A 26,212-nucleotide genomic window follows, 5' to 3' on the forward strand; every position below is an offset into this window, starting at 1 on the left:
TCCCTACAGGCCTGGAAATTTGGCAGAGTGATGGTAATTAATGCTGCCACTTCTCCCATACCACCATATTTCCAAGCCCCAATGCCAGATGAAATGGTCCTATATTGAAGACTGGGTCAAGGCTGGGGCTGGAGCCTGATCAGGCACACAGCAGGCCAGGGCCTGATTCAGTGTGCAGGGCTCTAACTGGATTGGGACCACAGTTCAATCCCATGCACTGGATTCAATCCCACAGCCCAGCACCACACTACTTACCTAGTCCACAGCCCACAAAGTGTGGGTACCACTATTTTATATGATTTTTTAACAGTTCCACAGGAAATGTCCATTTTAAAAATATACTGTAATCTGGAAAGCTATTGCTCTATACTAGATGAGAGAGAGAGAAGATAAGCATTATACATAAAAGTCTGAGTAGTGTTTTTTTTAAAGAAGTATTATAAAGCAAAATATAAAGGTAAAGTAGCATCTCAAATCATTAGACTAAATGTAATTTTTAAATACAAAGCTTAAAGGTAAATTAAATTAAACAAGGTACCTCATGTGGTGGAAATGCAGCCTCATAAGTTCCATTATTGAGAAGCCTATTGATACCTAGGCAGAAAAGAAAACTATTGGTTTTATTATGAATTTGTTATAGATACTATTTCAAGGAATGTTTCATTTCAGCTTTTGCACGAAGGGAAAATAATATGATGCTGAAAATAAGTTATTGTTTAAAGAGGCAGTAATTGGTCCTTTGAAAAACCAATACAAAACTGTTATTTCTTATCCATCATCAAGACTTGATGCAATGGGGCCCCTTACCTAATTGAAGGGCCCCTACCTCTGAAGGAGAGGCTGGCTCCAGCCTCCTGGACAAAGTGATAATGGCAGAGAGCCCTTGAATAAAATGGCCACCTGCCGCAGGTATGACCAGTGATTGACAGGCCAGGGGCAGAAGTGGCAGGCCAGATGACCCAGAGAGACATATCTGCCTAGGACCTGAAGCAAGGGTGGCAGTCTGGCCTTATGAGCTGCAGGAAGCAGAGCTCCAGGGATGAGTGGGGCCAGATCAGGCAAAGAAGAAGGACTCAGGGAAACTGCAGGAAGCCTCTGAACCATCAAGCTGTCAACAATAAATACTTTGGGGTCTTGCATGGTAGTTTTGCCATGGTTTGGTCTTAACCCACAATGGACAACCTTTTGTTTGAAAGCAAATGCTCAAATCTTTTTGTTTCTATTTAAATACTGGAGGACTAGATTGTGGCTGTAGGGGTAGAGGAGAACACAGAGAAAGGTGGGTGCACCCCAGGTCTTAGACACTTTGAAGGGTCTAGAACTGCTGTTAGTGGAAGGGCTGCAGTGTCAGACAGCAAACACTGGAGCTGGGGAGCCCAGATAGTGGATGTCAGGCAGAGGAGTCCAGCTTGAATAAAGTGGGTCAAGGTCAGGGGGCCTTAGCCCAGACAAGGACCTAACATCCCCCCCGCCCCCCCCCCCCCCGTTGAATCATAACATCAAGGCATGAAAAGAAAGACAATAAGGTGGGACTCTGGGAGGCCAGAGGGGGCCAGCAAGGTGGGGGCCAGGCAGACAGCGGGGGGGCGGGGTGATTTTGCTACACCAGTGCTGGACCTACTACAGCTTCCTACACCTACTACTACTCTTTCTCTGATAATAAATGAAGGTTTTACAGACACAGGAAGGATTACTTCTTTATAAGGTTGATCTTCGCAAGGCATAAAGTCAATATAGGTACACTCTATAGCAAGGAATGTTATGTATGGTCACTTGAGGTATTCTGTTAAGCCATTTCAGTCTATCTTTTCAACCTTGCCTTGTTCAGTTATAGGCTCTAACAGAGCTCAGGCTCCAACAGAGCTCAGGTGCAATCACCTTGAATGAGCAACAACCATTGCAGAATGAACAAATACAAAGGCATAATTTCTTTTGCACATCTCACCCCATATTTTGTACAACCGAACTGCAGCAGAGAATGTGATGGACCAGACTAAATTAGGATCAAAATTGCACACACACAATCTCTCTCTCTCTGAGGAAATATAAAAGCTAGGATTCTTATACTGATATCAATTTATTCCTATTTCACATATTCACATTACACTTTCTGCCAGAAGTTAAACTTTCAGATGTAGATCGAAAAATATAGTACATTCAGCGTGAATAAGTTAATGTTAGCATAAAATTCTGTGTTCTCTGATATTTTGATTTAAGTGTGTATATGCTAACATTTATAGCCAATAGATTTGGCTTTTGTCTTCAGTTAGCATTGAGAGGAAACTGAACAAATGCTTTGGCAAAATCCAGAATGTGTGTATAAAAACACTTCTTTTTCAATACGAAAAAAGTTAATTACCAGTGTCAATGTGGCAGCTTCTAATGTCCTCTAAAATTAATAGTGTTAAACATATTTAACATATATTTTTAAATATAAAGAAAGCAGGATATTGTACTGTATCTTTTGAATTATATCACCAGTTAATCAGAATTGAACTTTTAAAAACACGTGGTATGATGAATATTAATGTATTGGGGCAGGAGCTACTTAAATTTAGCATTTAGGGCAACATTGCATATATTCACATAAAGACTTTCAACAGCTACCAAAGAAAACAAATATACCACTTCCTGATGAACAGTCTGGTAATGAATTGATTATAATGTTCAATCAGCTGTCATTGATTGAGTAAATTAATATATCAGTGCTGTAAGTTTTCTCACAGTTTATCCCATAAATACTTTTCCAAAGGTTTAGATGTAAGGTATTTAATAGTCCTCATAACCCCCAACTGACAGAGAATAATTATCATAAACATAATAAAAGAACTCTTACCCATTTTTGACTTTCCATCTTCATACTTTGTTCTCTGTAGCATGTGGTGCACTATTCTACTCCTTGTGGAATTGCTGAAGAAGCTGTCTTTGTTGTTGATTGTAAAGCTGTTAAAATGATTGATGCTTTCTTAATATTGAAAAAGGTATGCAATTCTCAAAGAACATCTACCCAACAGTTTATTTTTACAGTATTGTACACATATAGTGGTACTTCATGAATTTCCATGAGATATAAGGTTTTGTATCTCCAAAGCACCTAAAACATCTCTAAGGCTTTAGCTAAGTATGTAACTGTATGGATCAACAACTCAAATTTTCTGACGGGACAATGAACCCAATGGTCAAGACCTACATCTTTTATAATTTGGAATGTGTCCTTTCCGGGGTGGTAACATTGGAATATTGTCACCATAAGGATCCAGGGAATATTCAGGAAGCAGTTTTTCTCTCTCTCTCTTTTGGTGACATATTTTACTGGACTAACCACAGAGATGGCAGAGATCATGGAGAAGCTAGCAGGCACAAAATGCCTTTCCCTGTGTTAGTTCTTGATGTCCAACTTGTAAATACCATGGACCAAATAATCAGAAGTATTTAGCAGTATCAAATCCAGCCAACATAACTGGAAGGTAAGAATACTCAGCACAATCCTGCCTCCTAAAACTACTAAAGAGCCCTTCACCATAAAACATCTTTCTGCAACGTAGAACTGGAATATTAGCTCTACTCCACCCACTCACCAATCCTGCATTCAGTTGTGGATAGCCAGGCACAAATTAGAGCCGTCTTTGGGCTTCTTTAACTTTTGCAGGGATTGGGCAAATCTCTAGACGGCTGCAGGTTTTCGGAAGCAAAATGATCATGAATAACCATCTTTTCTTCCTTAATGCTGAGGCACATGAAGTACTTCTCTAAAACCCCTCTACTTGAGCCATGTCTAAAAAATAAAAAAAGTCACCAAAAATAAAAAAAACCACGTAGGAATACTTTGGCCCTTAAACTAGTCTAATACCACATGGGCTAGTACAAAGCAGGGGTTATAAATTCCAATTATAGAACATTCCATATGACTTTGTTCCTATGCTATATAACTGACATGACTGAACTTCTTGTTCCTAGACAAGAGAACTTAAGGTTTAATTCTAATTTACCAAATAAAAAGAAATGAAAAAATTGTCAAAGTGGTTTATAAACTCATTTTAAAGTTATGCCATGTTGAACTATTTTGTGGTAGAGCAAAAATAGAGACAACATATTGTTTAGACCAGATGCATGTTTAGTTTTTTGGTAGCATATTGAGGACAAAGGATTATTTATATAATGGAGGTAGACGCAAGTTACATACAAAACTGATTAAAAATCCACTGCCTGATTTAAGCTTGCTCGAAGGGATCTCCTTTTGTTTGAGATGAGGAAATGCTTCCAAATTTAGTTTAGCTGTTATAATCAATATTACATAAAAAGAAACCTGGGTGGATTTGCATTGGTAATGTAGAAGGAAGTAAATCCCTGTTAGAGCCCGTATTTCCCCATAACCAACTGAATAGCTGTTTACAGAAGCTACTGGTAATATTCAAAACCAGAATTTGGCCCAGCAAGAAAATCAGCAGGAAATACCAGACCTGATACTAGGCATTTGTCAGTGACCATCTGTTAATGACTGTCTTTCTGTTACACACTAAGAAGAAATGTAAAAACTATCCATGTGGATCTCTGGGACACAGCACTTACTGGTGTATACGTGCACGGCTAAATGGTGCTGTGTAACAATCTGTCTCTTCCAGGTCAGGAAGTGCCTCCTTGTCCAGCTTCATTGGATTTCTGGGCAACCAGCTTTTCAGTTCCCTCATGTTCCTCTGCAAACTGGGACAATGACATGTTAGGTTTTCATTATGTTCTCAATTGCATGTGGCTTTAATTACCATTGTATGTTATACATATTCAGTTAGATGACACCAAAACTGAAGGTGGAAAGAAAGTAATTATGTATTTTTTCATTTGACTCTAAATTACCAAAATAAGCTAGTACTTTTGTTATTTGTGGCCTATCTTCTACATTTTACCCAGGCAGGATTCCCACTGCCAATAATAGGATTTTTTTTGCCTAAACAATGATTACAAGATTTGGCTCACTGAAAATACACTTCAAAAGACAGTAGTAATTTAGTACTAGAGAAGTTGTGTGGCTGAGTCACAGTTTCATCCACTAAAGGCTTTTTTTGGCTCAGTATTTTACCTCTTACTCATGAACTACTTAAATACTGATCTAGCCCTTAATCAGTCATGTAAATACAATCCCTTTAGATACCCAAGAAACAAAATTACTTCCTTTAAATTGAGAATTAAACATATCATTATTCACTGCATTTCTATAAGTTACGATCATTATCATTAATTAAACCTTCATTTGTAGAACTCTATCAAAGTGTATAATTCTATATTTAGTCTCAGACCAAGGATCATCATAAATCAAATAAAAAAAGAAAGATACTTTAGGGCAAAAGATATAACATTGTTATACAGTCAATGATGAGACAAAAATGAGATAGCTTTATTTGTGATTTGTCTAGAAATTAAGGTTATCACAAAATCATGACTTAGTCCTGATGCCCCTACTCAAGACTTTTTATGCCTGACATTGGAAATTTGCCTAAAAAGGTTGCCAGAATTGATTTGTAAACAAATTGGAAAGGTCAAGTAGGTAATCTAATCTACTTATTTTGCTGGCCAGTGCCAGCAATTCTTTTTTGATTTGCCTGATCCTACATTCCTTACATACCCAAATTTTCTTCCCAGTAAGATAAATGGAAAATTTGGATTTTCAAGAAACAATGGGTATAGACAGAGTTATGAGAAAACACCAAGCTGTATTATGCCTTTGGAGGCATGGCTCACTCAGAGACACCCTAACTACATGCAAATGTCCCACAAAGAAGTGGAAGCTTGATCAAATCTACAATGGAATATTTTCCAGGTGTGTTGAGACCTGAATTTCCTGTAGAGATGTACAAATTATCTTTGGACTTTATCCCTACAAAAAGATTCAAAGGCACAAATCTTCACTCTTAAACCTTAACTTCCTTATTTATACTCATAGTTGAGCTGATGATTGGGTATAGTAGTTAGCAGTCCAACTACTTGGAATGAACCCACTTTTTGATTACAGAAGTATAGATGAGGACACAAATTTTACCTTAGTAGATGGTGCTCGTAAAGCAAGAGCATCCATAGAAACACCTGATCTCTAATTATCCAGCAAATAAACAAATTAAAGTAAGTAAATAAGCACTACTTTTATATAGAAGTGTGCCCATTTGCTATTTAGAATCCTACAATTTAGAGTTACATGCAAATTAAGTAATTTGCAGTTAGCAGTTAAAGTTATACAGAAAAATTTTGCATCTGCTATGAAAATAGTCCCATGAAGTTAAGATGAAATAAAATTGGAATATTATGGTGACTGATGAAAAAGCTTATTTTAAATTTGTACGAGGCTACACAAGGAGAACATTCAGGCCTTTCCATAACATACCATTTTAAGGGACTTCTAGTCTGAAGAGAAAGAGAAAGAGAAAGAGAAAGAGAAAGCTCTTCTAGATGAAACTGAAGCATGAGCCCTTCAATCCAATTACATATTAACTCATCAAAAGAAGTGTAGGTGGAGCTTTTCAGAAAAGCTAAATAGCTTAGGTGGAGCACTGTGCTACGGTGGTTAAGCTGTTCATGGTATCCAAGTCACTGAGCCATGTACATATATCATAAATATTTACATGTATAAATCTCTGCAGGATGAGCTCACAACATTTTATTTTTCAGATTAGTTTGTCACCTAGAAAAGATTTAGTGTGCTTCTAATATATTTCTGCAGGAAGTCATCCAAGCTGTACATTAAATATAGCATTCCAAGACTAGTTTTGAGAACAGAAGGCCTGACCTACCTCTCACTTACAGCATCACCATTAACATTAAGAGTCACCCATGATTTACAGTTCTGAAAGAGGAGACTCAAAACAACAGACTTCAGAACCTGATCCAGCACCCCAGCAAGTTAGACCTTTGACTTTTGTCATTAAGGATTATGTTAGGTCTCTATAGTACTTTAACATATATGAAATGAAAATTCTAAAAATCTTACAAAAGCTCCATGACATTTGTTAGCTTATGCTAATTAGGCAGCTGTGCAAAACTGGTATCTAATTGGTAGTGTACTTCAGGGATGTGACACTATCAGGTATTAAGCCTTCTGGGCCAAGAAATCAAATTATGTTCATAAAGCAGAAACACAATACAGTTCTCAGGCAGGTATGTTTCTTACCTCTTTCAGCCAAACATATGGTCCAATTTGCCATTCTTATACAGTCAGTACCTTAGTCTAAGAGTTCCTTCTGTTGTAGTTCCAATGGGATTATTTTTTTAATAAACTTGTCTAAGTGTGTAGCCTTCATTTTTCTTTTCTTATAGACATAGATTTTTGTTTGTTTGTTTGTTCAAAGCATGAAAATTATCTATGAATCGTAGAAAAAGTGTAGGAGCACCATAGAAGGAAGAGGGCAGGAAAGGAGGGTTAAATGTTTTAAGGTTCCTTCCCCTTCTCCGTTTTTAATTATTTTTTCTACAAGACTGAACAACTGGAAGATTGAGGGTTTTGTTTAATCTTGAGACAATACAGAAAACTGTCTTTTTATTTTACACTCATAGCTGCTCCTTTGAACCAACATGTGAAGTCAAGCACAGACTTTGAATAAAATGGAAATAAAAGCCATATTATATTTTCTTTTTTTTTTCTACAGTGAAAATGTCATTCAAACAAAAATATAATCTTTTTTTTTTTCTTGAATCACTTCTGGCTGATCACCCCAAAACTTGGTGACTTCAGAGAGAGCAAAATGCGTCAACTCAAAACCATATTCTCCAATGTGAAAAAAAACCTGAACAACCTACATCTCTTTGTGGCTCAGCCTGATGCTCAGCCAAAGAAGAAATGGAAGATTTCTGGCATTTTCATTCAAGATGTTATTCAGTTTCAGACAAATTACTCTTTTATGGATCGTCAGTGTTCAGGATGAATGAATAGGGTTAGCAAACAGGGCAGTTTACAAGAAGTTTGCTGGGAACAAAAGGAGAAAGAGGAATGGGAAGAGGAAAAGAAGCCAGGCACCAGATCCTGCTCCAGGAATGGAAGTGAGCCAGGGCTGCCTGTGTGTTTGACTTGCTGTTTGTTTGGTGGACTGTGAGTTTGTTAATGTGCTTTGAGCAGCTGGGAGTGCTGCTACCTGAGCGATTGCTGTTTATGCCTGATGAAAACCCTAGCAAGGGGGTGGAGCCATTCCAGCTCAGCAGGGTATAAAATAAGACTCTCTGAGGACCAGAGAGCAAATAAACAGGGACAGCAAACAAAGCAGTTTGCTGGGCAGTTTGCAGGTCAGTTTGCTGCCAGTGTCCAAGTGAAGGGTCCGGGCAGGAGCAAATGCATCTTGCAGATCAATGCATGGCTGTACAGATGGTGTTGCCAGCAGGGCTTGGCTTCTTCAGCCATGGGATATTGTTCCAAGAAGAAGAAATGGGGTCCATTTGACAAAAAGAGGGAAGAGAATCTTTGCAGACAAGCTCACTAACCTAGAGAGGAGGTTTAAGCTAGGTTTGTTGGAGACCAAAGCCCTGAGGTAAGTGGAGAAACAGGTGACCTGAAGGAAACACAAGCATGAGGGGGCAACAGGGGAGACCTTCTCATTCTTGAGAAAGGGCAATCAGCTTATTACCTCAGGTGTCTGTACATGAAAGCATGGAGTCTGGGCAACAAACAGGAAGAATTGCAAGTCCTTACACAGTCACACAGCTATGTCATTGGAATAACAGAGACTTGGTGGGATAGCTCGCATGACTGGAGTATTAGAATGGATGGGTATAAACTGTTCAGAAAAACAGGGAAGAGAAAAGGAGAAGGAGTTGCTTTCTATGTAAAATAGCTGTATGATTGCTCAGTATGAAACTGAAGATAGGCCTCTTGAAAATCTCTGGGTTAGGGTCAGAGGGGGATGAACAAGGGTGATGTCATGGTGGGTATGTGTTACAGACCACCACACCAGGAGGATGAGGCTTTCTTTAAACAGCCAGTGGAAGCTTCCCAATCACAGGCCCTAGTTCTCATGGGAGACTTCAATCTCCCATGACATCTGTTGGGAGGGCAATACAGCAGTGCACAGGCAATCAAGGAATGTTGGAGAGTGCTGGAGACAACTTCCTGGTGGAAGTGTTGGAGAAGCCAACTAGGGGCCATTTTCTTCTTGATCTATCTGTTACTCACAAACAGGTGGGAAACATAGAAATGGATGGCACAAATTGGTGGCAAACATAGAAATGGATGGCAACTTGGGCTGCAGCAACCATGAGATGAATGAGTTCAGAATCCTGAGGAAAGGAAAAAAAGAGTATCAGAGTAAGTACCCTGGACTTCAGAAAAACAGACTTATATTTGCTCTGAGAACTGATGGACAGATCTTCTAGGTGGCTAGTCTGAGAGGGAAAGGAGTCCAGGAGAGCTGGTTGTATTTTAAAGAAACCTTACTGAGGATGCAGGAACAAGCCATCCTGATGCAGAGGAAGACTAGCAAATTTGGCAGATGACCAGCTTGTCTTGGCAAGGAACTCTTCAGTGAGCTAAAACACAAAAAGGGAGCATACAAAAAGTGAAAACATGGACAAAAGACTAGGGAGGAGTATAAACGTCTAGCTCAGGCACGCAAGGATGAAATCAAGAAGGCCAAAGTGCAATTGTATTTGCAGGTAGCAGGGGACATGAAGAGTAACAAGGAGAGTTTCTACAAGTATGTCAGCAACAAGAGGAAGATCAGAGAAAGCATGGATCTCTTACTGAATGGGGCAGTGATAGATGATATAAAAAAGTCTGCCTCTTTTACCTTTGTCTTCATAGGCAAGGTCAGCTCCCAGACTATTGCATTTGGCAACACAGTTTGGGGAAGAGGTGAGCAGCCAACAGTGGGGAAAGAACAGGTTAGGGACTATTTAGAAAAGCTAGACGTGTACAAGCCCATTGGGTTGGATGCGATGCACCCAATGGTGCTGGGGGAGGTGGTTTTTGTAACTGCAGAGCCACGGGCCATTATCTTAAGTCATGGTGATTGGGAGAGGTTCTGGATGATTGGAAAAGGGCAAATATAGTGCCCATCTTTAAGAAAGGGAAGAAGGAGGACCTAGGAAACTACAAGTCGATCAGCCTCACCTCAGGTCCCCAGAAAAATTATAGAGCAGGTCCTCAAGGAATCCATTTCTAAGTACTTGAAGGAAAAGATGATGATTGGAACATTTGGCATGGATTCACCAAGTGCAAGTCATGCCTAACCAACCTGATTGCTTTCTGTGATGAGCTGACTAGCTCTGTGGATGCAGGGAGAGTAATGGATGTGATATACTTTGACTTTAAGCAAGGCTTTTGATACGGGATTCCAGAACATTTTTGAAAGCAAGATAAGGAAGTATAGGTTGGATAAATGGACTGTAAGGTGGACACAAAACTGGCTGGGTCGTTAGTTCAAATGGTAATAATCAATGGCTCAATGTCTAGTTGGCAGCCGATATAAAGTGGAGTGACCCAAGAGTTGGTCCTGGGGCCAGTTTTGTTTAATATCTTCATCAATGACCTGGAAGTTTGGATGGAGTGCACCCTTAGCAAGTTTGCAGATGACATGAACCTGGGGAGAGTAGTAGTTATGCTGGAGGATAGGGCTAGGATTCAGAGTGATCTAGACAAATTGGAGTATTGGACCAAAAGAAATCTCATGAGGTTCAACGAAGACACGTGCAAAGTCCTGCACTTGAGACTGAGAATTTCTTGTGAACTGCCATTTTCAACAGGCTGACTGACCAATCTGCCAATCAATGTAAGTAAAAGTTACAGGAACTATCTCTAAATGAGTAATTTTTGAAGTTGAGATTTTATGTGATAAAACAGAATTAGATATTTGCCAGGAAAGCAGAGTTTAACTACCCATGTTTTACTTCAATATGATGTTTTTAAAATCACAGCTCCCAGCCTGTTCCCAGCCCCAGCTCTGTGATTGCGGAGCTGGGTGGGGAAGAGGCTACCCTGTCCCCTTCATAACTTCAGGGCTGGTGCTGGGAGACCCTTATCTCCCAGCATGAGCTCTGGGGTGGTGGGGCTCAGGCTGGGATACTCCCACCTCTGTTCCTTGGAACAAGTGCAAGTACAGTGGGGAGAAACTCAGGCTCTGCAAATCCCCCACATATGTTTTGATATTAATGCCAATTATGATATTAGATATATCTGCATTTTTCTCTCAATATTATCTCAGTCAGGACTCCCAGTGATGAAAGATTTGGTTTAGAATTACTAGACTTTTCAGTTCCCCAAGCAAAATTAAAATTTTGTTCTGTAGTGGAATGAGTTGTAACAGTCAAGGGGCATATTAAAAGATTTCTGGCCATAATATCAGCCAAACATGTCTTCTTGGTCCATATCACTTCTCTTTTTAACATTCACAGGCAAATGTCTTGCTGTTAGTAGGGGGCAAAATTCTATTTAGTCATACCATCCATTACACCTGCATAACATCCAGCCCAAGTCACAAATGCCTTTCATGGGAGTTTTGGGCATTCATCATATGGGGAAAAAACAACAAAACAACAAACTAAACCAAAAAGGACATGTATTTAGGTGCCCCCATATACATGGAGGTGTTTAATTTTAGGGACAATATTTCACTTTTTAAAGTTTGCCTGTATTAGCTTTAAAGGTCAGTTATTCTGAAAGACTAGGCCTAGATACTATTCTGCTTGCTAGACATCTAAGATGTAGCCACTGCTTAGTCCAAAAAATGCATCAGTCCTCAGACTGATGACTGTTCCACTCTGGAGGGTGCATAGCTCATTTATATTCCCATTGGACAGTAGCCTAAGTCTAATTAACTAAGAATCTTTTCAGGCCAAACTAGAAACATGTAAGGTATGTAACCATCTTTAGTATTTTTGTGATTGCTGTGTAGAATGGAGGAGAATCATGCTTGACAAATTCGAGGCCTAAACGTCACATAAGTGCCACTTATACATCTTTGAGGTGACATAGACTCTGGGCCTAGGCATCTCCAAAAGATGGGATTGTGATGGGATAGAGGGCCTTCCATATCTAAATTAAGAGTCTGAATCCAGACAAGGCTGTTAGGGTTTTTATAATTTAACAGAAATGCAGGAGAATCTGTGTACCAATATCCAAAGCAGCTAAAATTAATTAGTACCACCCTCTGGCGCCGGGCCCTCTGGCACCTCCAGCTTTTTGAGTAGCTGCACCCCTCTGGCACCCAATCTTTTAGCCTCTCTGGGAGATTCTCCAGCCTCTTGAGTAACTGGGCCCTCTGGTTCCTTGAGTAGCTGTGTCCCCTCTGGTGCCGGGCCCTCTGGCCCTTGTCTAGTTATGCTCTCTCTGGGCACTAATAAGGTCTCTGCACCTCCCCTTACAGTTTCATCCCAAACCTCTGATACAACAACACAAACATAAGCCCTCGGGCTATAACATAACACTAAGAATAAAGGCAGCACTCTGCCCCTTTTAGAGGGCAAAGTGCTACTCCTAGGATAGCATGCCTCCTAGCCCCTTGTGAACTCCTGGAATCTAACTGCCGTCAGAGGTAGCAAAACAGGCAGCAAAATGTCACAAGGTCACACTCTTGTACAGGAGCTCTTTACTGTAGCAGTTGCCAGAGACAGTCAACTCCCTCCCAGCCCTAGCCCTAGCCCTGGGGCTTATGTGCGCCCAGGGCCCTGCCTCCTTCCTGTCAGCTGACTACCTGCAGGTGCCAGCTAATTATCTCATTTAGTCTGTTGCTCAGGCACCCTGCAGCTGTGGAGCTCTGCCTAGCCTGCAGGGCCCCTGGGCTAGGCTTCTTCTACCCTTAAAGGAGCAGACACATCTTAGTGCCCCGTGACTGTTAGGATTTCATGTTAAGAAGTTTTTTAAATATCAGATTAGTTGGCTGATTTCTCTAGTTAAATATTTATGTACTGAAATGTTCTCTGGCTACCTGGTAATAGATAATACCTATGTAATTATTTATATGGGAGTATTTATATATGAGTGATTTTATTTAGCTTAGTGACTTTTCTGCATTTTTGCATTAATATTTTGTACAACAATTTAAGTACTTCAAGATGTTTTGCAGTCCATCTGTGTAAAACAGTGTCTTTTCCTAGCTTGAGTTTGGTAGCTAGCTTTAAGGAGGCATGGTAACTTTAAAAGTGATTATCTTAAAAAAAGGAAAATTGGCAGAATAAGTGTAAGGATCTGCAGTATGAATCCTTCAGCTTTAAAAAAAGGCAGCAACAGAAATTACTTTGCTCAAAATTGGCTCTATGTTGCATTTGTCAACAATAGGCTCAAAGAGGGCCCAAATAAGTTCTCAAAAAATTTGGGGCATCCATCTGTGAGTAAATTCACATAAAGGATTGTGAAAAACCCCTCATGATAAAAATAGTTCATTCTTCAATTAGATATAAATACATAAACCAAATTAAAACACAAATCTCCAAATGATAACTTTATCATACAACTGGAAACAGTATAATGATTAATAGTACTGCACTTTTCCAAAAATGTATATAAGCACTTACGTTATACCTCTTCCAATGTTGCAAATGAAAAACTGCATGCTACTTTTCTTGGACACAGTGGAATGTTCCTATGAATATACCTTGAATGTACAAAGCACCATAATTATGGCCAAACATGCTTCTTTAGGTCTTCAGGTGTATAGGTTGCTCTAAGGACATAGGCAGACAAGGTCTAATAAAAGATATCAAATTTACCCAAAGAACCTTGTCTGCCTTTAGGTCTTGGTACTTATCCAGTTATCCAGCTATTGCAACTCACGTGCTAAACAAAGCCATCAGCAGTTCTTTAATCTTCCTGTGATCCAAGGCTGGTAAAAACAACTCCATCAGAGATGGCAATTCTGCTGTTATATTTTGTAATGGAAGATGACCCTGAAATCCTTTAATTCATTTTTTTTTTTTAATTTTCTAGATTTTTCAGGTATCCTTTCCAGAATATTTCTCCCTCTCCATAGTTTTTCAGCAAGGAAGGTTTTTGTAAAAACTTTTCTCTGATGTGAAAGTCTAAGTTTTTAACATTAAAGTTGCTTTATGCTTGACTCTTAATTAGCAGACTGATTTCATTGCATAACCTAGATATCTGTGTTACTAAATAGAACTGTCAATTCATTTAATATGCACAATATTGTTATTCTCAAGAGCCCCCAGAGGAATTCAGAATGAAAACAAAGTTTGTTTTTACAGCAAAGCCCTATAAATGTTGCCTTAGTATTAGAAAGCATTAATCACTTACATTCTTCATAATGTATAACAACATGAAGCAAGCATGTGCATGACTGGGGAGAAGAGAAAAGCAGTTGTAAATTTATATTGTTATTTATTTCAAGCCAATATTACTTAATTTCTGGAAGTTCAAAATCAAACTTTGTTAGTTTTGCATTAAAAAAAATATGTTTTCACTACGTTTTCAAGCTACCAATTAAAAAAAAAATCAATTACTGCATTACCTTTATAGGAAGTTATGAACATTCTGGCAGATTTTGCACTTTTTGAGACCCTAAAGTAGTAACAAGTGAGCTTAAACCAAATTTAGATATTTGCTCTGTAAGTATTTTGATCAGCAACCAGGTTATGGACCTAATGGTAGCAAGCTGTCATAGAAGCTTTTCATCTTCCATTTGAAATGTTCAATTCATGCCAATTAGAACACAGCTTCCCTGGTTCTTGCCGCAAGCAATTGCTTTGCATTGAAAATTAAATGTCAGAATGATTGAAGGGTGCCTAGGCCAGAAATACAGTTGAACCTTGCTAGTTCCAAAGAATCAAAGATGACATTTTATTTTTTGTATGTAAATATAAACAAAAAACTATTATTTGGAAAAAAAAATGTATGTTTTTATTAACACCAGATCCCACAACCACTTATACACCTGAAACAGCCTTGTTGCATATATTTGCATGCTCAAGTTACTACGTTGAACATAAGCATTTAGATTAAATTATTGCAATACATGCTTGTAACTACTATTTTGTAAAGCAAGAAGTGTCTTGCTAATGAAAGGCCTCCCTACAATATGCCCCTAATATTCTCTTTTGCAAGATAAAAAAGACATTTTTTGGGGGGGGATGAGAAATTTTGCATTTCCAAGGTGAGAATTAGCAAAGCTCTACTGTGCTACATCATGTTAAAGTTAAATATTTTAGGGTATTATCTTTTAGTAGCCACTGTCTACATTTCTTTGAATAAATTTACAACTGCTAATATGGATTTTTTTAGCAGGATGACTATTTGGCAAAGTTAGAAGCTATGCATCACCCACCAACCTGCCCATCGTTTTGCTCCTCCAGTCAGTGTAATAACATTTTTTCCTGAAAGAATAGCAGAAGAGATCTGAGAACAATCAAGTAAGAGACAGTTGAGAAGGACATACGCATTATACAAGAACACTGAACATTTAACATCATGAATTTTACAGGTACAAAAAAAAAGAGGGAAAATATTTTATAGGAAATTTGCATACAGCAAATTCATTAATATTTTCACTTGATGTATTCTAGTATTTTAAATGATTCATGAGACTTAAATTCAATTTTGATATAACATATCTATGCAAATTGAACTACAATGTTTCAAGTACAGAATTCTATTAAAGATAATGCAAGTTTATTTAAATATTAACAGCCTCACAAGGCCCTCATTTTTCATTCTGCAGGACTCATTTAAAATAAGATTACAAATTGTTTCAATTATGCCTTAATACCATGCACGTAGAGATTTCAATCTGTGTACAGGTCTCCTATGAATATCCATTGGCAAATAGGAAGCACAAGGCTCTAAGAATTAGCAAGTAGTAACTCAAACAAACAGTTTCTATATTTGTTTATTTTTCTCTCTGCTTTTTCTTAGGCACATTAAATTCTGAGGGAGGTAGGTCTGCAATTTTCCATGAAATATTCAGAGAATTGTTATACTTGAAATACTATACACATAGATTTGGTGCAGGATATTTTCCCTCTCCTGGATAAATATTTCCTGTCTGCCTCTCTATAACAAACTTTCAGGTTTACAGGTGTTTTAAGCTCATGATCCTGAAAACTAATTTATATGACTGGACTTTCCTTCTAGCTTAGAGCTGGACTGCAGTCAATGAGTTTAGCACAGTATAGATCAGTTTGCAGGGTTACAGTTTTACTTGGTTTGTAACAGATCCCCCAAGGAGCACAATTTACCTAGAGCTTTTACACTATGAAAGACAAATACTTTGTTTAGGATACTGTCATTTTAGAACTTAGAACAAATGGTTTTCAAATTATATTCAAGAAGTAATTTTTTTCTCCATTCCACCTACATAAAAACAAATATTTCAGTTCTGAATAATAAAAAATGAAACCATTTTCAGATGATAACTACATGACCTACAACAGACCAAGAATATTGGGGATGGGAGAGGGAAAACAATATACATGATTAATAGGGTCCACAGCTATTCATCTGGTAAATATTAAGGGTGCACAAGAGAGTATGTGAGGTCTGGAAAGGAAATGTAGCCTAGAAAATGCTTAATCTTACATTTTTGTCCCAATCATAAGGAACTATGTTTCTGTTGGAAATGCTTAGGTACTTTGCAGCCTGATTTGTGATGCTCCTAAGCAAAGCTGCAAAGGAAACTGTGAAATCCATAAAAATTAAGAATACTTTTTGGCAGTTGTCATACCTTTTATTTTTTAATCATGGGTTCTCCATTACTTTTAATTCCCCTTAACTGCTATCCTCAAATTGAGTCCAGCTGAGTTACAGATACATTCATTTTTTCCATGGAACAGTATTTTATATTTTCCATAAGATACTTTATGCATATGTAAAGAGGAACTTTGTTGCTTCAGTGTCAAGATTATATTGCAAACCTTCTGCTTCTTTTCTATGCCTTTCCATCAGGCCAATCATTTCTTTCTAACAGAACTCTCAAAATAGACCATTAAAACAAAAATCCCCATGAATGTATCAAATCATGATCAAACCCTTATATAAATCACAAGTTATATTGAAAAGTATGTTGAAAGTGGCAATAATTGCACACAGGTTTTTTGGTTGTTTTCTTTTTACCTTCAGATAATTTGCATTTTATATTAGATATAATATTACACCAATTCAATATAATATCTATATTATATATATATATATATATATCCTTTGTGGATGTAGTTTCACACTGACTTCAGTGACAATAGGCTCTGTATGTTGTATAAGTAGGTCCCTACCGATGAGTTTGACACCCTGGCTGTACTAGATTTCCCCCTCACAGGTAGCATAACAATGAACTCTGCCCATTTTCCAGTAACATCTATCCACTCCACTCTATAGCAGTAGGGCAGTAGTCCACAGAAGTCTGTTCCCTGCTACATTATAATCCACAAAGGATCACACTCAAATATATAATATGTATATATGAAATGTCAATATCATATATAATAGATTCATAGATGTTAGGGTATGGAAGGGACCTCATGAGATCATTGGGTCCAGCCCCCCTGCACTTGGGCAGGAAAGGCTGCTGGGGTCAGATGACCCCAGCAAGGTGTGCGTCAAAATGTTTTTTAAAGATCTCCAAAGTAGGTGATTGTACCACCTCTGGGAGGAGTCTATTCCAGACCCTAGGCACTCAAATTGTAAAGAAGTTTCTCCTTCTCACCGATCTGAAATGATCTTCAAGCAGTTTGCGGCCATTGTTTCTTGTCTTTGCCTGGGATACCTTGGTGAACAGATGCTTCCCCAGGCCCTGATGTGCACCCCTTATATACTTATAGGCTGCCATCAAGTCCCCTCTAAGTCTTCTTTTCTCCACGCTGAACAGTCAGTCCCATGTCTTTCAGCCTAGTCTCATAAAACCTTCTCTCCAGGCCTATAATAATACATGTAGTCCTCCTTTGGATTCTCTCAAGCTTCTTCACATCCTTCCTGAAGTGCGGTGCCCAGAACTGGACACAGTACTCCAGCTGTGGTCTCACCAAGGCTGAGTAGAGGGGGAAGATGACATCCTTAGTTTTGCTTGAGATGCTTGAGCAGATGCATGCCAGTGTCTCATTTGCTCTGCCAGCTACAGCATCACATTGGTGACACTTGTTCATTCTGTGGTCACAACCCCCAGGTCTCTTTCACTTGTGGCACTGGCAAGCATGGTACCGCTGAGCCTGTAAATGTGTCGTGAATTATTTCTTCCCAGATGGAGCACTTTACATTTCTCCGTGTTAAACATCATCAGGTTTTAAGCATCATTCAAACATATGTTTAAAGTGGCAATAATTGTACACCTGTTTGTTTGGGTTTTTTTACCTTCAGATAATTAACATTTTTATATTATTTATTATATTGAAATTCCATATATACATATTATGTATTCAGGTGTGATCCTTTGTGGTGGCAGGTTCACATAGACTTCAGTGATGGTAGAAGCATTATAATGTAGTAGGGAAAGAAATTTCTGTGGTGCTTCTACTCTACTGCTATATGAACAGAGTGGGGTAGAGGGATGTTACTGGAAAATGGGCAGAGTTCATTTACTACCTGTGGGGGGAAATCTGGTACAGCAGGGGTGTCAAACTGATCAGCAGAGACCTACTTAAATTGCAGTTTTGTGATTTTTGAAGAAACTGCAAAAAATGGTAATCTCCATGAAAAATGGCATTGCCTGCAATTTGCCAGGAAATCAACTAATAATAATAATAATAAATAATAATAATAAACAAAATAATATAATAAAGTATTTATTATGTAATATAATAAATAAATAAAATAATAAAAATAAAAATAAAGTGTTGGTTCCCATGTGGGAGCCAGAAATTCCTGCTGCCACTGTGGCCTGGGCTCAAAGTCCACCTAGGAGGAGAAGACAATGGCTGACAGGGTGGCAAAAAGGGCAGCCACCAAGATGGTGACTGCCCCCTTGTGCTTCTCCACTAATCAGAGCCAAGGGGTGGGGCTACATGAAGGGCAGACAACAGTTAAGATGGTGGCCACCCTCTTGTCCCTCCCCCCCCCCCCCAGGGCCTCTCTGCCAATCAGCACTAAGGGGCAGAGCCACTCCAAAATGAGAAATCAGCTCCTTGGGCTGTGACCAAGCTGCAAAAATTGCTTTCTTTAGCTGTAAGTTAGGTAGGTCCCTACTCATCATGCTCTGTGGGCAGAATCAATGATACAGGGCTGGTTTGCCCACAGATTGACCTAACAAGACCAATGCAGAATGCCAGATCCAGCTTGTGGGGCTGGTTTGATGCAAGCCCTGCATGAAGTGCATGGGGCCCATATGACATGGGTGTCGTATGTGAGTCCTGTCCAAGACCCATGGGCATCATCATCAGCCTGTTTTACAGGGCTCTGCAGGTTCTGTCCTTGACAAATCTGTGGTGTAGGTAAAGATCAATAGTGATTTACTTGTAACTCAGGGAAAACTTTAAGAGGGATCTAAAATTCAGGTGTATAATAACATTTCATTTTGTTGCCACTGAAAACTATTGTTTTTTTAGCCTTGCAGCAAAAAAAGTGATGACTTCTCTCCACAGCAGCAATGTCCCTCCAGCTGCTGCTCCTGCACCAGTGCCCAGTTGGATAACTAGGGTGGGGTGACTGGGGCAACCACCCTAAGTGCCAACTTGTGGGGAGGGAAACTTAGGTGTTACCACAGCCATGGTTTGTGCTGGCAGTGTGTTGGCAGCTAGGAATCACTGCTGCCCCATGGATCCTGCTGTGCCAGTGCCTGGTTGCTTTGTTATGCCTCTCTTACTCTCTTACTGCTATTGCTTTTCCTCCTCCCACTGCCAGAGCCTTCAGATCCAAAGCCAGAGCCAAAGGTGAGTTCTCTCCAGTGGAAATGACATTTCCCAGAATGCCCCTCACTGGCACACATTCCTCCACCAATCACTGCTGCTATGCTTTCCTGCTGCTGGAGCTGGAGCCAAAAGGGAGGAGGGGTGGAAGGGTGAGGTACAGTGTCCTGGGCTTGTGCCCTGCTCAACTGTCCATCCTTGTGCTACCGAGTTCTGCTGTTGAGGAAACTGGGTACTGTCTAGGATGCAGTCCTATTCAGTTATGCCTCTGGCAGGACTATGTTATATTGCCTAGAAAATGTCAATTCAAGTAAAACATTTTGGGATTATTATTGTTAATAATACTAATAATAATAATAAATGTTCTACTTCAACTTTAAGAAATAGTTTACATACATACTGGGTGCATCTACACATGCTATTTGTGTGATGCAATAAACTCTGGTGCATTTTGCACTAGAGTTAATGGCTCTTGGGCACAGTGTCCATGTGCTCAGGACCACAGCAGTTTGAGCTGGGGCTGAGCAGCCCCAGGCTGGCAGCAGGCTCAGGAAGTCAGCTCCAGGCTCTGGGTTGTGGTGTCAGATGACAGAGGGGCTTCTGGGGCATGAGAGTGCCCGAAGAGCAGAGCATGGCTAGGTAGCAGCCAGGGGTCCTCCTGCTGCCTGGGCTGATTGGGTGCAACCTGCGCTCGGTTCAGCATTAACATGTGTGTTTAGGAGCAGTTATTGTCACCTCCTATAAGTTAGTATGGTCCTCAATACTATCTTACAGCAGTGAAAATTAGTTTGCTGTAGTTTAATAGTGTTGCACTTGTACATTGTGACGCTTTACACCACAGCAAATTAATCTACTATGCAGTTAAGCACACGTGTAGATCCACCCACTTGCACCCTCCATAGTTTGTTTTAATTAATTTAGAAAGTTTTTCAAGATGGCTATAAGATGTTATGATGCTCAGAATAGTCCATCTCTATCAGAATCTTTTGAGATAAAGAACTGGTAAGAGATCAAAAAACAAATACAACGTAAGTCTTACTAACAAGAAGATGGGAAAAAAAGAACAGTTCTAGGAAACTGGAAACAAATTGTGTAAATTGGGATACTATAAATAAATGTTTTCAGAATTCGGGCCTTTATATACATGGGTAACTATGTTTTGGTAGCAGCTCAGCGAGTGTTTTTTGTGACTACTTGTATACATAAAGTGTATTATTATGCCTAAATTGCTGGATCCTGTAAAGCCCATCTAGTTTAACTTCAGGAGCACTGATTTATTTTTATTTTTTTATACGAGTCAATGCAAGTTCAGCCAGCCCACAAGATGTAGGATTAATCAGAGTGGTTTATTTTTGTGCTGCATTGCACGTCATATAAAATTCTCATACTAGCTAATCAGAGTACTGTGCACACTTCAAAGGCAGAGTAGGATTGCTATGTTTCCTTCTATAAATCACACATCAACAGTTCCCAAGCTCTTATTTTATTATTTTTTTCCACTGAATTAAATAAGCAGTTCTTAGAAGGCCGAGTTGTTTACAGGACTGCCAGTGGCAGCTATAATAGCTCCTTTTCACCAACTCATTCTTCTGTGTTTGGGATGATGGCTCTCCTTTGCCTGAGGTGACAAAATTAGAGCAATCCAACACAACTATTCCATTTTGCCCCTCAAATTAAACTACAATCAAACTTTTATATTGTTCAAACATTTCAAAGTGCTGAATATAAATTAGCATTGTCTCTCCTTAGAGCAGTTATACTTTTCATCCTCAGAATATTCCAAAGAAAATAGCATATTCAATGTTGACATTCCCTATTAGCTAGGAAAACAGTATTATTTCCATTTTCACAGGAAAATTGAGTTCAGTCCTAGTAATGCTGAGCAAAACTGGAATTTTAAAGTGATCTTCAATAAGGTCAGAAATCTGGTCCAACAGAAAGCTCAGATTAAAAGACAAAAACTGCATTAGCCACATACACATTCTCATACATAACCTCACCTTTACACATTATTGGACTTTTTACTTCTACAGTTCAGCACAATTTAGATGATTAACAAAACTGCCAATGCAATTTTGCCAGGGAAAAAGCAGGAGTCAGAAACAAACTTGGGAACAGAACTTCTGATTCTCATCACAATATTTGAACCACCAAGCCACATCACTGCCCCATGATAAGACTGGCAGCTGACAAACTTTGAATACTACATAATTCTGTTTTCCATCAAGAGGCTTTCTGCATCCTGAGGGAAGGAAATACCAGGCCTTAGGCATGGCTCCAAAACACATGGTTGCTGAAACCCACAGAAATACTGGAGTCTCTAACTCTAAGACAAAACATCCAGGATATCTCCCCAAGTTGAAAATAAAACAGAATCACTAATTCTGTCAGAAATTGCTGTAGATCCATCATGATTGCTTTCCAGAAATCTACACCTTCCAATGCCTCATGAACCTCTCAGAAAGCCAAATACGGAATCTATCTTTTGCATTTACAGATGCTGACTGGGATATTTAGAGATTTTCTTCAGCAACCATAAGCAAAAAATAACCATACAGACGACTAAATAAATCCCAAATTTTAGCTAAAATTTTAGGGACAATGTCTCCCTCCCATGATTAAACCTGCAGTAAGGGACACTTTTTGAAGAGAAGGAAAACTGAGTAGTCAATTTTCAGGAGAGGATCAGTTTCTTCCTGATTGCACTAGCAGAGATAAATTGTCCCCATGGAAGATGTGATAGGGCCCAGTCCTCATCACCTGACAATTTTGGGATAACTGTTTGAACCAAGGCCAAAGCAATCTATGTATAGCACAGACTGTTTTTGACACGGTCTTTGGAAGGAGCTCTTCCAGAAATGTAGCCAAGATCTAGGTTGTTTTACTTTTTCTGCATATGAATTTCCAGAGGGTTGGAGGGGGGCAGTGGATATTCCATTTTTTTGTGGTTTACCTAGTCTGCTACTCTTAAATTCACTGAACTAGGGAGTCTGGAAAAAGAGTTAGGTGCTTCCACTCAGAAGGGAGTTCTGTTCTTAGGGAATGCATTGACCAAGTGATTCAATTCCACTGAAGTGATTCCTAGTGAAATCAGCCCCAGTTCTGCTTGGAGGGAGCGGCTGCAGGTAGACTAGGGCTTGTAACATTACCATTTAGGAATGTGCAATGTTATGAAAAACCTATAAGAACTTATAATCTTGCAGAAGTATTTTTAAAGGAAAAATGTATGTGGAATTACTAAATAAGGATGTATTAACCAGGCTGCTGGTAAAAGGCAGTATTGTTAATTGGTTTAAAAAAAAAGAATACCAAGAAGCCTGGAATTTAAATAGGGGGCGAAAAGATCAGTAATGAGAATGTTAACAAGTGAAAGAAGCAATAGTAATATCAAAAACAATCCTTAAACAAAATGGAAGATGATTGTTATTCAAGGTAACGTACACAGAACTGTATGGCAAGTGATTAAGCCTAAAGTTTCCATTACATGATACTGCAGCATAATTTTCAGGATACCTGCAGGTTTTTCATTGAGGGATGCAGTACTAGTTTAAGCATACCATCCAATATGAGAGGGCCATATGAGAAAGCTGCTCCTTCCTCAAGCCATACTGCTCGACTTGAAATCGGAGGCACTGAGGCTGATGCTAGGAAGCTGCTGCTATAAGGACATACTTTGTGCAGGCTCAATAATTTTGATTTGTCCATCCCTTGACTTTAATTGTCACCTTCCCTCAGAATAACCAAATCCATAACCTTACAGGAATTCTGAATAGCTTACCTTTCCCCCCCCTACATCAGTGATTCTCAACCAGAATGTCAGGACACCTTGGGGTGCTTCCAGTTCCTTTTAAGAGTGCCCAAAGGCATGATGAGTTTCAGCAGATAAGCTAAACACATAAACTCAAATCAGGCTTGTCCCTGCCTGAAGGATTGCCTACCCCTATGCAGACAGGTCCTGTCTAAGGAAATAAGCATTGTAATATATAAATTAGGTTGTGAAATTTGGTGCCAGTCAATTCTCATAAATTATGGAGGCCTGCTCAAGTCCAGTGAGGGGTGCCTGAGGTCCAAAAAGGTTGAGAATCACTGCCCTAGGGGGTGAACTGTGGTGGGGAGAGAACCATATTTTAATTTCCTGGCTTACTGTAGACAGGTTTATTTTGATTTGTGTCCCTGTCATTTACTACAAAATGCATGTGAGGTAATTTTTTAAGCATTAGAGACATTTTCACACATGCTCTAGGGGTAGGGGATCCGCGCTTTAATTAGAGTGGTTCAGAGAGTCGCTCTAATGGAAGTGCTGCCATGTCTCCTGTATCAGTTTCCCCAAACTTAAAAATGGTAGTGAGGCTACTTGAACTAAAGCTTGTTGAATGAGCTTTTAGTTCAAGCACCCCCACCACCATTTTTAAGTGTGGAGATGCTGATATACAAGACTCAGGAGGCAGGTGGAGTGTGGCAATTGCTGTGCTCCAGCAGACTCGATTAATTGAGTATGCTCCAAAGAGTTGCAATTCCAGAGCACTGGAGCAGCCTCATAGCTTGTGTATAGGTGCCCCATGTGTTTGGAAGAAAAAAAGTGTCTGTGTCACACACATTGGTCATAATTTGCTGTGAATAATAAGTTGCCCGTGTCCATGAAAAATCTAAGACAGTAATCTTATGAAACAGATACTACAGATAAACATCAAGAGGATAGTGGTGTGTGCATTATTCAAACTTTCCCTTCAAAAAACTGGTCTTACCAAATAGGAGTCACCAATAAAAAAAATAAAGTAGTTGTGATTAAGTAGATGGCTTGCTTTGTTCATTGGGAAGAAAAGAGGATGTACTTGGTTGTACCCTAAAAGATTAGTTAAAAATAAATAAATAAATAAAAGCATACAAATCAAAGTCCACAAAGTTAAATAGCTTCCACATTACCTGAAAGGCATCCTGATGTTCATTCTTTCCGCATATTTACACAATGTCTCCCATGGACAGTGAATTTTAACAAACATTATATCGTTGTTTGTAACAGCTGGCTGCAATGAGTAGTAAAATAAAATATATTTTAACAATTTCATACCAAATGGCAGTCTAGTTTAAGAGCTGCATTCTGCTCTCGGGTGTGCATGCTTGGCTTCCACTGAAGTTAATGGCATTGTTCTAGGGTCCTGAGTAAGGAACAGTGCATTATACTACACGCACTGCAGCTGCAATGTGATAATGAATGCTGTAAGCTTGTCAAGGGAACAAAGAGATCATCAGGCTTTTTCCACTGACAATACAGGATTATAATTTTTCTACTGCAGAGGCAGCCAACCTCTGGCACATGTAGCACAGGCAGTCTGTGTATGTGGCACTCAGATTGGTGGGGAGGGGGGAAATGACAGCGCAATGGCAGATAGGGCAGGGAGCAAAAAGCAGAACAGGACCCTGGGCATGGAGAAGAAAGAAGAGCAGCAGATTGAGCAGGGGAAGGGGATCACAGTGGCACTTGGGTAAGGTGTGGAGCAAATTTGTGGTACACCTACCAAAAAGGTTGACCCTTTTGGTAGGCGTACCACAAATTTGAGTTTTAGTGCATTCTATGGTTTAGTTTCAAATGCCGCTAAAGATGAGCATTCCATCATTTTGGTTGAATGTGCTGTACTTGGAGCATACATACAAACTAATTTCCCTGATATATAACCAACTTTTAAAAATTTCAAACAAATTGTAGTTACTATATACTATTCTTGGGGTGGCATTTTTATTCTACTGAAGAAAAAGAACTGCCGTTAACTTCAAATAAGCTTGTTTTTTAGACATTTAAAAATGTTTATAGCTATGTGACCATACAGCACAGTTTGCCCAGGACAGTCCTAGATTCTGGAGGCCAGTCCTGGCTGGCTGGCAAAAATTAAAACAAGTATCCGGGGCACAGGGCACGGGGCAGGAAGGCTGCACAGCATGAGCTGGGAAATAGGAAGTCCTAGCAAACAGAAAAAATTGCCCTAAAATAGGTTAGTATGACCATTAAAAGGGGAGATTATTAACATGTGAAGTAAAGACCCAGAGTTCATTAATGGGACACTGACTCCCTTAACTGCCTGAATAGTAATACCAGAGCTGCCCCTACCACCTCGCCCCCACCTCTGCCTGCAATAGCGCTGCTGACTCGAGAAGGAGGGGTGGGGAGAAGGGGAGGGACAGTGTCCCAGATTTCACATTGTCCCATATGGTCATCGTATTCATAGGTAACTGGCTGCTTACTTGTTGCTAATTAGTAATTTTAAAGCTAAATTTTACAAGAGGACCTATGGGCAATATTCACAACTACACGCTCTCAAAATGTTCCTTCTCTCAAATTCATAGAGCTTCAAATAGCTGGGTTACATGTGAAAAGTATTGTATCAGAACAATTTTCTTGAAATTAGGGCATGATTTTTTCCTGTTATCTTGTAGATTGTAATCGTTGTGAGGAAACTTTTTAGATACATTACAAATTACA

The 26,212-nt window shown here is 39.3% G+C and overlaps 1 protein-coding gene across 2 annotated transcripts in view; it reads right to left on the bottom strand.

Moving 5' to 3' along the window:
- Positions 1-26,212, bottom strand: part of ANO3 (anoctamin 3) — a 488,615-nt gene that overhangs the window by 79,106 nt on the left and 383,297 nt on the right. The window contains exons 6-10 of one of the 2 annotated variants that reach the window (XM_014602446.3): positions 24,661-24,761; positions 15,241-15,285; positions 4,570-4,701; positions 2,837-2,943; positions 539-594 (exon numbers count right to left, since the gene is read on the bottom strand). In XM_014602446.3, the coding sequence (XP_014457932.1) occupies positions 539-594; positions 2,837-2,943; positions 4,570-4,701; positions 15,241-15,285; positions 24,661-24,761 (441 nt within the window). The remainder of the gene's footprint in view (positions 1-538; positions 595-2,836; positions 2,944-4,569; positions 4,702-15,240; positions 15,286-24,660; positions 24,762-26,212) is intronic. The other variant, XM_019477060.2, reaches the window with a different exon arrangement.

The sequence above is a fragment of the Alligator mississippiensis genome, chromosome 2, assembly GCF_030867095.1.
Source record: "Alligator mississippiensis isolate rAllMis1 chromosome 2, rAllMis1, whole genome shotgun sequence".
NCBI classification, from domain to species: Eukaryota; Metazoa; Chordata; order Crocodylia; family Alligatoridae; genus Alligator; species Alligator mississippiensis.